Source organism: Bos indicus, chromosome 21 (assembly GCF_029378745.1).
Source record: "Bos indicus isolate NIAB-ARS_2022 breed Sahiwal x Tharparkar chromosome 21, NIAB-ARS_B.indTharparkar_mat_pri_1.0, whole genome shotgun sequence".
Lineage (NCBI taxonomy): Eukaryota > Metazoa > Chordata > Mammalia > Artiodactyla > Bovidae > Bos > Bos indicus.
The window spans coordinates 55,386,658-55,400,832 of record NC_091780.1 but is presented as its reverse complement, the minus strand read 5'-3'; the positions used below and the strand labels follow the sequence as shown (position 1 = coordinate 55,400,832).

At 39.3% G+C, this 14,175-nt stretch overlaps 1 protein-coding gene across 8 annotated transcripts in view; it reads left to right on the top strand.

Annotated features, from left to right (window-relative positions):
• The window catches only part of TP53BP1 (tumor protein p53 binding protein 1), a 93,996-nt gene that overhangs the window by 19,534 nt on the left and 60,287 nt on the right, over positions 1 to 14,175 (top strand). For 5 of the 8 annotated variants that reach the window (XM_070775521.1, XM_019983410.2, XM_019983409.2 and 2 more), the window contains exons 1-7: positions 2,955 to 3,097; positions 3,668 to 3,852; positions 4,061 to 4,154; positions 4,384 to 4,468; positions 12,241 to 12,371; positions 13,017 to 13,175; positions 13,523 to 13,622. In XM_070775521.1, coding sequence (XP_070631622.1) covers positions 3,091 to 3,097; positions 3,668 to 3,852; positions 4,061 to 4,154; positions 4,384 to 4,468; positions 12,241 to 12,371; positions 13,017 to 13,175; positions 13,523 to 13,622 — 761 coding nt within the window. In that variant the 5' untranslated portion in view covers positions 2,955 to 3,090. Of the gene's footprint in view, positions 1 to 2,953; positions 3,098 to 3,667; positions 3,853 to 4,060; positions 4,155 to 4,383; positions 4,469 to 12,240; positions 12,372 to 13,016; positions 13,176 to 13,522; positions 13,623 to 14,175 lie in introns of those variants that run through there. The other 3 variants (XM_070775519.1, XM_070775518.1, XM_019983411.2) reach the window with 2 other exon arrangements.

Here is a 14,175-nt window from a genome sequence, read left to right as displayed (position 1 = left end):
GAGACATCGTGCAAATTATGTTATCTCTCTAATTTTGAGTGTCCTCATCTGTAATCCTCAGAGTTATGAAGCTTTTAGGTGAGATAGTGAATGTAAAACAGTACATGCCTGACACACAGTAAAACTGTAATACAGTTATTAATTATATCAATACTATTGGTCTATGCCTGGGTATGATTGTATAGGTCCACATGCAACAGAAGACAGCCTAGAGGTCAGAATCAATTACATGTTAAATTTAAGTTTGTAATAATTTAATATTGCAGCTTAAAAGGGGTATGTTTTAGTTTATCATTAAATTTACTCATCTTCAGTAAAGTTCTCTGCTGCTGAGCTTCAGGGAAAACCATGAAGCAAATATAAAGGCTGGTGAATAGTGTCTGTGAGGTAGTATTAAACCATCTAGGGTTCTTTTGCTTAGAGAAGTCTGTGAGGAGACCTCAGGAAAAGACTATCGAGCTCATTATGTAGCATTTATGTTCATTGTTTGATTGATAGAATTATTGGGACAGCTGAGATGATCCTAGTCTTAGGAGAATTTGTCCAGGTTTTAAAATTACCAATTAAGGACAATATGAGTGAAAATGGCTCTAAATTCTAGAATAAAGAATTTAGATTATATGAATAGAAGAAAAATTTCTGACAATGAGGTTTGTTAAACTTCAAAATGAGTTAACATGCGGTTTGATGGAATTTTCTTGTCTGGGAGAACTTTAGAGGTAGATTAGATTTCTTGGGGGTGGCTTAGGTAAAGATGCACCTGTAGACAGGCAGATATGCTGATGGTCCTTTGCAGTCTAAGAGTCAGTAAAGGCCTTTAGATCACCAAACTGTGATCAATCACAGCCTCAGTGGGTAATCATCCTGCCTGCATTTTCTGATCTCTTTGGGAAATTTAATGATTAATTTAATTATCATCCTGCTTAACAAGGAATTCACAGTTCTTTTTAAAAAAGGTCTTGTTTTATTTAGTAATGGGAATGGCTCAGGCTCATTTATTTATCTATTTTTAGCCACGTTTGTGCTCAGTTGTGTTAACTGAACACAACCACTCTTTGCAACCACATGGGGTGTAGCCCAGGAGGCTCCTTGTTCATGGAATTTTCTAGGCAAGAATACTGGAGTGGGGTTCCATTTCCTTCTCCAGGGATCAAACCCGTATCTCTTGCATCTCCTTCATTGGCAGGCAAATTCTTTACCACTGGGGCACCTGGGAAGCCATGCTTATTGAAGTTTAATTTACCCTTTTTAGTACAGTTTTATAAGTTTTGATAAACACATACAGTTGTTTGTCAAATAATCAAGAAAGTCTACCTATTTATGTCCTGCTTGGAGATGGAAGATGCAACAGCAGGACAGAAAAGACCCAAAATATAGTGACTATGGAGAATTTTTATGGGAATCAAGGTCAAAATTTGCATACAACAGGACATGATTGTGTCCTCTCAAATCAAGCAGATGAATTCACTTTGTCTATCTAGTGTAGTCAATATTGACCTTACCTGGTTCTTGTAGGACTGCATTTATTTGGTCACTGGTCTTCTGCTACACTAGGAGTAGGAGGGAAGACAGGAGTCAGTTATAAAGGATTTGAGGATTAAGAAGTGGGATATGTCTCTGTATGCTCCTTTCCATTTTTGTTCCACTAATAAAACATTCTGGGGACCCTAATTATATTCTAGTTATAGCAACAGTAGATTCTAGATTTTTCAGGACAGTTTCATTTCAAAGAGTCTGTCCTTTTGTTCCCACAAGTAACATATACTCAGATGACATGCTTTGATTTTTGTTTGGAAAATACGATCAATGTAATTTATAACAGGAGGGAGAAGATTGGTTGATACGAAGCTCCACTTCAGCTTAGCCTATATCAAGTGTTGGGTATTTTCCAGAATTAGAGAATCATGGTTGGACTGTGCTTAAGTCATTCTGAGTCTGGGGTAGAGAGAGAGAAAACTACTTCCTATTGAATACCTACTATGTATATGCCTGGCAGGGTGCTGGGTGCTTTCCCTATTGACAGCTGCTCTGGCTAGAATTCCATCTCAGATCCAACCACCTTTTAAATTAAAAACAGAAAACAAAAATACCCTCCCCAAAACAATATATTCCTCATGGGACCTCCTTCAATAATACAAGTCACAGCTGCCACACCCTCTATAAGACCCTAGCACCATAATTAGGATAATAGACTCTCAGGGCTTGGAGGGATCTTTGAGGTCATTTAGTTAAAGAGCAGCAGCTGTTCTCTTCATCACCGACAGTTACTGTGCTCAGTTATCTCAAACGGAGGTGCAAAAAATGTCTGGGGCCATGGTCTCTGTAGGCTGCAATTCCATAAAAGATAGGTCACCGATAAGCAAATATGAAGCTTGAACTATGTTCCAGACTGGAAAGGGCAATGGGGGGAAAATATGGCTTACCAGGGCCCTCAGACAATGTAAATAGGAAAAAAAAGAACTGGTGGAGACGTATTTAATGTGTGCCCTTGAATTCAAGTAGAGGCCTAAGAAGGGGATCCTGGTTGACCTGGCAAACCCCGAAGAGTCCTCTCTCTCTTCCGTTTCACTAGCTCTGAAATTCTAGCCATCCTTCTTTGCCCTTTTATTAGAAAACCAGGAAACCTTTTCCACGCAAGAGGGTGAGAGTAGGGCCTTATGGTGCATGAACAATAAAAAAAAATGGTCTTTTCTCTTATGTCTGAGCAGTGGTACAGACAACCGTCCTGGAGAGGCATCGGACTATATTTCATGCCCTCTCAAGGTCCCTTCGGTTCAAGGATACTGTCATTCTCCAGCTATACTAGAGGGAGGGCCTGCAAAGTCCAGGCTGCCATGGAAACACGCCGCCGTGTTCCTTTTTCTTACGTGGGGCGGGGCACTCCGACTCAGTCGCCAGTTACCCACAGCCTTTCTTGAGTGGCGGGCAGCAGCAGCGAATGAGCGAGCCGATGCTGCGTGACGCGACGGGAAAGGGGGAGTTCGCGGCTGGTGGCGGCGGTGGCTACAGCGGCGACCTGGGGATAGAGCTGGAGGGACCTGGGGAGCGTGGGGAAACCTCTAGGACGAGAGCGAGGGACCTCCCGCCGGGATGCCTGGTACTGTGTGGGGAAAAGGGGGAGTAGTCGGCTCTGAAGGCTTGGGCTTCGCGTCTGAAGGGGTGGCAAACCGGAGGGGGCGGGGTGGCAAGCATGGCGGCGGTGACGGGGGAAGGGTTGGAGGGCCCCAAGGAGGGGGTGGGGTAGCACTCGCTAGGAAGACCCGGGTGGTCGTGAGGAAGCAGGAACGGCTGTAGGGGTTCAGACGATCAGAGGTTTTCCAAAGATGCTTTTTGGGGAGCGGTAGAGGCGCCTGAAGGACGTAGGGAGAGTTGTGGGGGATGGAAAAAAGGGGCGGGGAGAGTAGAGGTTAGGAAGGAGGGGAAAGGGTGTCTACGCGAAGGTGATGGAAGGGGAGAGAAGGGTAGGCAGGCTGATTGTAAGCAAGAGGAAATCGGGCCGTGGCAGGTATGACAGGAAAGTGCTTATGTACAATGTTGTAATAGGAAGAGTCCTACACTCGTCCCCCTTTCCAAGTCTCGAACTTAACTGCCTCATTATTTTAAGCTCAGACTGCGTGAGGAAGGCTAGTAGGTTACACGGAACTGATCTTTTGTTATTCCATTCCAGGGGAGCAGATGGACCCTACTGGAAGTCAGTTGGATTCAGATTTCTCTCAGCAAGACACTCCTTGCCTGATAATTGAAGATTCTCAGCCTGAAAGCCAGGTTCTAGAAGATGATTCTGGTTCTCACTTCAGTGTGCTAGCTCGACACCTTCCTAATCTTCAGACGCACAAAGAGAACCCTGTGTTGGTGAGTGATAGGTTGCTTGGAAATGATTGAGTAGATTCCCACCCCACCCCACCCCTAATCTAGACCAGCCTGCAAATGTAAGTACTTAGGAGATCACTATCTTTTGGGTAAAGTTGGTTGGAAAATGAAATCTATATTTTCATAAAAATATATCTCATTTTGGATTATCTCATATATAGTGGGTATATTGTGCATGTGTATTTTTTAGGATGTTGAGTCCAATACTGAGCAAACAGCTGAAGAAGAACAAGGAGACAGTAAGAGTGGCTTCAATGAGCATCTGAAAGAAAACAAAGCCGCAGGTGAGATCCCTTTGCAAGGGTGCTCATATTGGAGTTGGGTAGATTTAAATATTATGTAATTGTGGTGAGGTGTGTAAGGAAGTCTAGCACAGTGTCTGGTGTGTAGTAGGTACGCACAAGGTTGGTTTTCTAATACAGCTGATTAGATTGGTATTGTCCACATTCCTGAATTTGTATTAAAGTTTGGTGGTGAATGCCTTTTGTGCTAATATCCAGTTATTTTTTTCAGACTCTCTGGATTCTTCTCATTTGGACACACGTGGTTCCATCAGTCAGGTCATTGAACAGTTACCTCAGCCAAATAGGAAAAGCAGGTATATTAGTGTTTGGAGGAATTTATTTAAATGCATTAATGGATCAGTTCTTTTATTTGTGCCTGTTGTCTTGCCCTAAGGATAAAAGGATTTATTTTTGTGGAGCAGGAAATTTGATTTGAGGATTGTTTTAACTAGCATTCTATTGGTACTTAAGCTGGAATCTCTTTTGCGAAGGTAGCAACTTTTCTGCACCTATATTATTCAAATTGTGATCTGTCTTGTGCGTGTGAAACAAAATAAGAATTCCTCATTCTTAGCTTGGATATGACTTATTAATAGGAAAAATAATAAAAAAATTAAGATATATTATCAAAAGTTAGGAATGGTTTCTACCTACCAACCAAAGAATCTTCACCAGTTTTAGACTGAAGAATGTTTAATTCATACTCTTAACAGTATTCACTTTTTACTTTGTCTGTTGTAAATCTTTAACATTGCCCATTTGTGAATTTATCCTCTCTGTTGGGTACTAGTCTGGATGTTTGATATATACTGCCATTTAATTTCATCCTTAAAGAGTTGTATAATGAACACATTGCATTACTTCTGTTACTGAATGCTTTTGTTCTTAGACCCAACCACTTCAATCATTTATGTTACTTAGTAGGGGGGAGTGACGGGCAAAGAAGTTAAAAACCTTACACTAGAATATATTGCTAGTAAGTGGCAGACCTGGGTTTTGAGTCCTTGTAACTCAAGTGCCTCTCTTTCTTTATGATTATTCAGCGCCCAGATTCTTCTAAGATCAAGGAAGAATGCAAGAGTTTTAGAGTGGTGGAATAGAAAAGGGAGGTTGTTAAGAGAATGTTAGTTTGGGGTGAAAGGCTACGATTTTTATCTCAAAAATAAATATTTTTTGTGTGTATGTGTTCTATTTAATACTCTGTGTTTGCATTTAAAATTTTTCTTTCAAATCATCAATTGGACACTTTAGATCAATCCGCAAATTGGTGGAGTTACTTTGGCCTGCAGGTGGGTTCTAGTTGGCCCATACATGGTTGTTAAAATATATTTGAATTAATTGATAGAATTTAAAAATAGGGAAATTTCACATGGAACTTCAGTTTCCCGTTTCTGGGATTACTAGTTCAGAAGTAACGCAACTGCTGTATTATTGGCAACAGTTGGCTAGAGCTGTGAGTAGCAGCCAATCTCTGCTTAGATGGGACATGAGTGCTGTGGTCTGTTATAGTGCCTGTAACTCACTGTTGTACCTGGACACTGAGGCCAGCTGTTCTTTTTTTTCATTTTCCTAGGGCTTGTGCTTTTGTTCTTAAACCCAACCACTTCAATCATTTATGTTACCTTTCTTTGCTTTTTGTAGGCGTTTAAGTTTTTCTGATACCTCTTTAGGATCCACGTGCCAGGCTTATCTATGTTTTTGTGGCTCAGGACCCGGGTTTGAACCACTGGGGACAGAATGCGTGCGTACCCGTTGTTATAAATGGATGGTACTGTTTTGAGAATTCTCATGCTACTTCTTTTCCATTTTTGCATGAACACGTTGCTCTTTCTTTAAAAAAGAAAAAAAACTTGAATGCTTACATTCAGTAAACGTGCAAGCACTGTGGCGGGTGTTTTAAATCATCTTTGCCATCATGGAGTTTACACTTTAATAGAGACATATGTTGAATAATTACATAAATAGTTATTCAGTGAAAATTGTGATCATTGTAAACAGGGGAAAAATAGGATATATGACCTAATCTGGGGGATAAGGGAAAACCTTTTTGAGAAGATGATGTAAATTATAAATACGAATTTGTTAGGCATAGTTGAAGGGATGGGGAGAAGTGTGGCATGTGGGAGGAGGAACTTTCCAAAAAGAGGGAACAGCATGTGAAAAGGCCACGAAACTGCAAAGAATGTGGGGTTGATTCCAAAACAATGAAAGCTCTAGAAAACACATGTGTACTGATCTCTTTATGTTGTCTTTATTCGTTACAGCAGACATTTTGAAAAGCTGCTTGTGAGTTTTATACATCATAAAATTCCAAAAGATCTTCCTCTCTTTATCTGTTGTCTTGCTGATGTAAGCCTTTGGTCCTAAACATGAAGCGTTGTAAAATATGCTGAAGATATTTTTATTTCTGTTAAATGCTTAAAAAATTGAGATGATGATGAATATTTATTTTTATTTATTTGGACACGCTGGATCTTGGTTTCGTCAGGGCTGTGGCACACAGCATCTTCGATTTTTGTGGTGGTGTGCGGGATCTTTAGTTGTGGTGTGCAAACTCTCAGTTGCAGCTTGTGGGATCCAGTTCCCTGACCAAGGATTGGACCTGGGTCCGCTGCATTGAGAGTGTGGAGTCATAGCCATTGGACCACCAGAGACGTCCCGGGATGATTATAGATTCACATGCTTTTGTAAGAAATGGCACAGAGATTTTTTGTATACTTTTCCGTTTTCCCCAATGGTATCATTTTGCAGAACTATAGTATAATTTCACAACCAGAATATCAGCATTGCTAAAATTCAATGAAATGATTCAGAGTTCTCTAGTTCTACTTATACTTGTGTGTGTAATTTGTATACTGCTCAATTGTCTGTGTAGGTTTATCCACCATTGTGACCAAGATGCAAACAGTTCCAACACCACAGGGAGCTCTAGTGTTGCCCTTTTACAACCACATCCATCCCCTTCACCTGCACTTGAACCCCCGGCAACCGGTAGTTAGCACCATCCTTGGGACTTCCCTGGTGGTCCAGTGGTTAAAACGCCATGCTTTCAATCCTGGGGCTACAAGTTTGATCCCTGATCGGGAAACTGAGATCCTACATGCTGCAAGGAGCAGCCAAAAAAATTAAAGACCATCCTCTATTGGTAAAGTTTTGTCACTTAAAATCTTATGTAAATAAGATCATATAGTATATAGTTTTTGAAGGTTGGATTTTTTCAAACTGCGTACTAGAGATCTATCTGAGTTGTTGCATGTATCAGTGGTTTGTTTTATTGCTGAGTAGTGTTCCCTGGTATGGATGTACCACAATTTGTTTAACCATTTACCCGTTGATGGAAATCTGGGTTGATTCTAGTTTTTGGCTAGCATAAATAAAGCTGCTATGAACATTTGCCTGCAGGTTTTTATAAGTCTTCATATCTCTAGGATAAATGGCCAGGGGGACAGTTGCTAGGTCACATGGTAGTTGCATGTTTAGGTTTTTTTTTAAGAAATGCTGATCTGTTTTCTAGAGCGCTTGTATCATTTTACAGTCCCACTGGCATTGGACGTCCAATTTCTGTCCATTCTCAGCAGCATTTGGTGTTGTCACTCTTTCAGGCATTCTGATAAGTGTTGTCCCTCTTTTGTTTTAGCCATTCTGATAGTGTGTGGTGATATCTCATTTTGTTTGTGTGTGTGTGTGTTTTAACAATTTTATTTATTTACTTATTTTTGGCTGTGCTGGGTCTTTGTTGCTGTGCAGGCTTTTCTCTAGTTGCAGTGAGTGGGCTTCTCGTTGCAGAGTGGCTTCTCTTGCTGCAGAGCCTGGACTCTAGGCGCGCAGGCTTCAGTAGTTGTGGTTCCAGAGCTCTAGAGCACAGGGTCAGTAGTTGTGGCAACAGGGCCTTATTTGCTTCGAGGCATGTGGGATCTTCCCGGATCAGGGATTGAACCTGTGTCTCCTGTATTGGCAGGTGGATTCTTTACCACTGAGCCACCAGGGAAGCCTTCATTGTGGTCTTAATTTGCATTTCCTTAGTGGCTAATGCAGAAAAGGCAATGGCACCCCACTCCAGTACTCTTGCCTGGAAAGTCCCACGGGCGGAGGAGCCTGGTGAGCTGCAGTCCATGGGGTCGCTAGGAGTCAGACACGACTGAGCGACTTAGCAGCAGCAGCAGCAGTGGCTAATGATGTTGAACATCTTTTCACATGCTTCTTTGCATCTGTACATCTTCTTCAAGGAAATGTCTGTTCATATCTTTTGCCTATTTTGTAATTGGGTTTTATTTTATTGTGTTTTGAGAATTCTAATATTCTTTGTGCTAGTTCTTTGTAGGATATGTGGTTTGCAAATATTTTCTCTCTGGCTTGTCTTTTCATTAAGAGGTTTTTTTCATGGAGCATGTTTTTAATTTTGATGAGGTCTGTTAAATGCTTTTAACAGAGAAATATAAATGCATAGATTATTTTAAAAATAACATAATAAAAATCAAAGAGTCCATTCCCACTGTTGGCTCCCTTTCACAGAAGTAATCCTTTTAACCAAAGAGGTAACCCTTTTTAAGTGTCTGTTTTTACTTCTCTGGGAGGTTATCTTTTTAGCTTTTAATATTGTAAAACTAAGTAACACTACAGTATTGCCATTTCTTGTTTAATCAGATTCAGACATTTGAGTTCTGTAATGAAAGATGAGGTTTAACTCACAACAACACTTTTCTGATTTTAAAATATATATATTTATTTATTTATGGCTGTGTAGGGCCTTCGTTCTGGTGTGGGTTCTGTAGTTGTGGTGTATGGAATCTTAGTTCCCTGATGAGGATTGAACCTGCACCCCGTGCATTGGGAGGCGGATTCCTAACAGTTGGACCACCAGGGAAATCCCAGCACACTCCTAACTTTTGATAATAATTATGTTAGTTTTTTTATTGGCTAGATTTATATTTCTAAATGGTATATTTAAACATATGTTTTCTTTTTCCATCAGTTTTGGATATTGGACAAAATCTGATTTATTTCACATCTGCTCTGATTCACCTAATCATTCTACAAATATTTATTGCGTATTTCCTATATGCCAAGCACTTTTGAGTTTTAGAGATACAGAGTGATCAGAAGAGATAAGAAATTTTAGACCTTAATGTAGCTTATATTCTTTTATGGGACATAGCAGTTATCTGATAGATATGTAAAAATCTATAGTGTCTTACACTCTGATAGGGCTGCAGAGAAAAATAAAGTGGAGAATTGGATGGGAAACATCAGTGGAGTTGCAATTTTAGACAAGGTGACTTAGGGAATGCTTCCCTGATGTGACTTTTGACTAAAAATCTTGAGTAAGTGATCTCTGCTGTTATTTAAATAAATGTAATCTGCACATAGAGAACAGCAAATGCAAAGGCCCTGAGGGAAGAGTGTGCTGGGATAATTGAGAAATGACAGGGAGGTTAGTGTGGCTGCCTTGGAGTGCTGGAGAGGAGTGGGAAAAGAGGTCAGAGGAGTGGGGGGGGAGCCAGAATATATAAGGCCTTATGGATCATTGTGAGGCATTTAGCTGTTACTTTTAGTGAGATAGGAAGGTGTTTAATAGATTTGATCAGAGGAATGACATGCTCTTAGATTTGAACAGCATCACTCTGGATGCTGGATCAAGAATAGACTAATAACTGGATAAAGCTGGGAAAAATAAAAAAGAAGCTGTTCAAGTTAAAAATAAAATTTGAAGGGAGAGCAAAGGCAGAGGCAGAAAGACCAACTAGGAGACTCTCGAAATAATTTAGACAAAATGTGACAGTGGCTGGACCAGTGTAGAAGTAGGATGAGAAGTGTGAGCTTCTGGGTTTTTGAAATTAGGATTCAAAGTCAGATTGGATGTTAAGTATGAGGGAAATGAAGGTGGTAACGGCGGTTCCACATTTTTGGTTTGGGAACTAGAAGAATGGAGTTGCTGTTGATTGAGATGGAGAAGATTGAACAGGAAGGTCAATTACAGGCTTGTTAAAGTTGAGCTGCCTTTTCAATTGTCAGTTGGAGGCAGTTGATGATGTGAAAGTCTAGAGCTCAGGAGGAAGGTCTAAGCTGGAGATTAAAAATTGCAGAGTCATAAGCATATGGATGGTATTCAAGGCCATGAGTATGGATAAGATCACTAAAGGGATGAGTGTAGGTGAAGAAGAGGTTCAAGGACTCATTGTGCCCAGCAGCATTTAGAGGTTAGGGATGTGAAGAAAACCATCAACAGAGGCTGAAGAAGATCCAGGGTGTGTGATTAGTGCTGTCTTTTTTTGCTCTTCTACTTTTTTGTCATACATGTTCTTGACTTTCTTTCCCTATATTTCCCAGTGTCTTGCATCTGGTCCTCCCAGTTGTGTAGGTAATGTTCTATTTTATTTTGTGAAAGTCTTTACTTAGTCCTTCTTCTCTTCCTTGGATCATGGTTCCCAACTTTGCAAATCCATGTTTTCATCTCTTTCATGCTTATTAAACTTACGTTTAATGGTCTTTATGTGAAATGTTAAATGGATAGAAAGTTAAAAGGAAACAAAAAATGTCATCTATAATTCTGCCACCCAGAGGCTAATTCCTGTAAATATTTTGGCTTCTTTTCTCTCTTTTTTTTTGGAGCACTTGATTTACATAGTTGAGATGTGGAAGGTAAAAGTTTGTGTGTTTCTTGACCTTTTTGCTTATCAACACGAGCAGTTAATTTTCCCTGACAATTAAAGCTCTTACTAACATTTGCCCATGATTTTTGTTGTAAAAGTTATGCATTTTTTTCTCTGTGTGTATAATATATACTGTTTTGGGGGGCTGGATCATTTGAAACTAAGTTGCAGAAATCATAGTTCCCCTCAAATACTTTAGAATTCATCCCATAAGAAAAGTCCATTATCCTGTATAATCATAATACCCTTAGCACACCTAATATCGATTCCATAATACCTAATAATATAGTTTATGTTCATATTTTCCCAGTTGTCTCAAAGATGTCTTTATTTTATATACATAAATTTTTGTTTTGTTTGGATTATATATATCTATTTTGTCCAGTATCTGGTCCAGATATACAATTTACACATTGTATTTGGTTGTTTTGAACATATTTAACAGTTGCATAAATTCCATTTTATGGATTATGAAATTAGTCATTTACCTACTGTTGGGCTTATAGTGGGTTATTAGTTACAGTGAACTTTGAAAGTGAGTTTGTATAAGGATCTTTTCATATTTTAAGCTATTTCTTATAATTGAAATTACTAGGTACGAACATTTTTTTAGAGCTCTTGATACATATTTTCTAGTTCTTCAGAAAGGTTCTATTAGTTTACACTCTCAGGAAGAGTATGTGATAATGCTTGTCTTACCTCAACAGTACTGAATAGTAGGACAATATTTACAGGTTTTTTTTTCCTAATTTGATTGGCAACTAATGGTTTCTCTGATTTCTTACGTGTTTTAAGATACTTGTATTTCTGTTTTTTTTGTGAGTTGTCTCTTTTGTTGTGCATTTATATCTTAGGCTTCTTATAAATTCCTTGTATTTTATGAAGATGATTCTTTTGTTACATTGTTGCAGATACTTTTTCCTAATTGTTTATGTCTTAAACTTTTGTTTATCATTTTAACATAACATAACCTGTGATGTTAACCTGAATTTTTTCCTCATATGCTGTGTGGGTCTGTGTTATGTGTTCTAAAAATTTTTGCAAAAATGCCTTTGTTAATTGTGTTCTGTTTAACAGCTGTATTTTAGAGCCCCTTCTCTGCACATCTAATGCACATCTTCTTTTGTCAGTAATTCTCTTGAGTGTGAGATTTTTCTGTCCCTGCTCATGTTTTTTTCAGAGAAAGATAAAAATGAAGTATGTTTGTTTCCTCCTTCTGACTCATGTTTGTATTAATTCTGTACAGTGTTTTAAGTTGTTAACCTTTTAGGTGCTTTCTGTAGAAAGAAGCGGTAACGGGGTGAGGTTTTTTTACTTTTTCACATTTACTTAAAAAGTGGTATGATGTGTGGGGAGTCACAGAAGAATTCAGAGTTCTTTGAGCAGGGTATCCCATCCTATATGGGAATACATGATTGTGTCTTTTTGCTGTGTAGTGTTTTGGGAATGTCAGTGGAATCTGCTCCTCCTGTAAGTGAAGAGAAGGAAAAAGAGGTGGAAGAGAAGGAGAAAGAGGAAAAGGAAGAAGATATTCCAGATGATACCACACACTCCCTTAGTGCTGAAGGTAACTTTATGCCTTTTTCAGGATAGTAGAGTGGTCTAGTCCCTTTAACATGAACATTGCAGATGCCTCAATTTCTCCTTATCAGGCTGTAGATGTCTCATCATTAAATTAAGTATAGTCATTAGGAAATTTGCTAGTAGTCTAAGATATTCCACCTGATTTGTTGTTCAGGAATTTTTAGCTCATTGTTTGGCCTCCTTTCTGCATATTGACTCCTACTCCTTTTGTATTCATTCGTTTTTCAGATATTTGGGAGATGGATGCCTTGTAGGGTGGAATTACAATCTGAACTACACTGCCGTGCATGTGTGTGCATGCGTGCGTGTGTGGCATTTATGTATTTCTTTAGAAAGTAGACATAGTCTGCCTTTATTAGGTATTTGTAAGGTTTTATAGTTCAGTTTTTTGCTTTATTATGCATTCCCCCCCTTTCCTTTAGTTTTATTTTGAAAAAACTTGCAGAGGTGGGGCAGGGCTTTGATGTGAAGGACTTAGTATGGCCTTTTGCTGAAGGATAGCTGATGGGCTGCCGTCTATGGGGTCGCACAGAGTCGGACACGACTGAAGCGACTTAGCAGCAGCAGCAGCACCTTACATAGCGCATAATATGGGATGATTCCTGATTTCTTGGGGTTTTCTTCCTAGATCCTGCCTCATCACAGATGGGCTTTGGGGTTCTGGAACTCTCCCAGAGCCAGGATATTGAAGAACAAACTGTGCCATATGAAATAGACAGAGAGCCTCTACAGTCAGTAACCACCAACTCTGGATATACTCGGCTATCTGGTGTGGATGCTAATATTGGTACGTAATGTGTGTTCTGGCATTTAGAATTGTTTATAAGTATTTTACTCCCACGCTAGTTGTGTTTTCCTTGATGTATTTTATGGCTATGTAAGTTAAGGTAATCTAAATATAGTAAAGTAGAGTTGTCTGGCAAATACGTATCAGTTGATGGCTTGCACACTAAGGTTTTTTGGTAAGTGGGTAAAGGCTGTTTTCCTTTTTGGAATGATATACTTGTGTATATTCTCAGTTTGTATTTCTTTCTTTAAAATCTTTGCCCTTTAAAAAGCATTTGGGACTACTTCTAGTATTTTGAAAAATTAAATATCTCCTTCCTATCTTCTTCTAAAACTTGAAACTTGAAGCAATTAAGCATGAAGAACAGTCTAATGAAGATACTCGCGTGGCAGAACAGCCCAGCAAGGATGTCCCTGTGGTGGAAGAGCAAAATGCACCACCTGAAAGGTAAACCAACTTCTTCCTAGAAAGTGTTTTTGGGTGTTTGCTGTCGGGTTGTACTTATTTCACTTGGCCAGGTGGAAACATTTTTAGAAATTCTTGATTTTCTTTTTTCCCCTCTTTCCCTGGGCATATTTTTGGTTCAGTGGAAACATTTATTGTTTATGAATTTTTATTATGTCCTTATCTTTAGGCATATTAAAAATCCAATTTATTGCTGTTGTAATTGTGAGGATGACCCCTTTATTCTTGGTTGCTACTCCTCTCTGTTCTTTGTCTGCAGAGGCACCATGTCTCTGTGGGATGTCTTTCTAGCTTCTCTGTTATAGGAGTCACAGGAATATTGTATTTGGAAGTCCACTGTTTTTATACCTGAGGAGCACCCAGATTGCTCTGTTTCCTCAGGTATCCTGCATCTGGTAGTTTATGACAGAAGATAAATAGGGAAGTGTTCTTTCTGCATGTCCTTTAGTCTCTTAAGTTGGTAGGAATGACCAGTTGATCTCTTTTCTGCCTGTGGTGATTGCTATATTCCAAACAGCATTATCTCTAGTCAGTA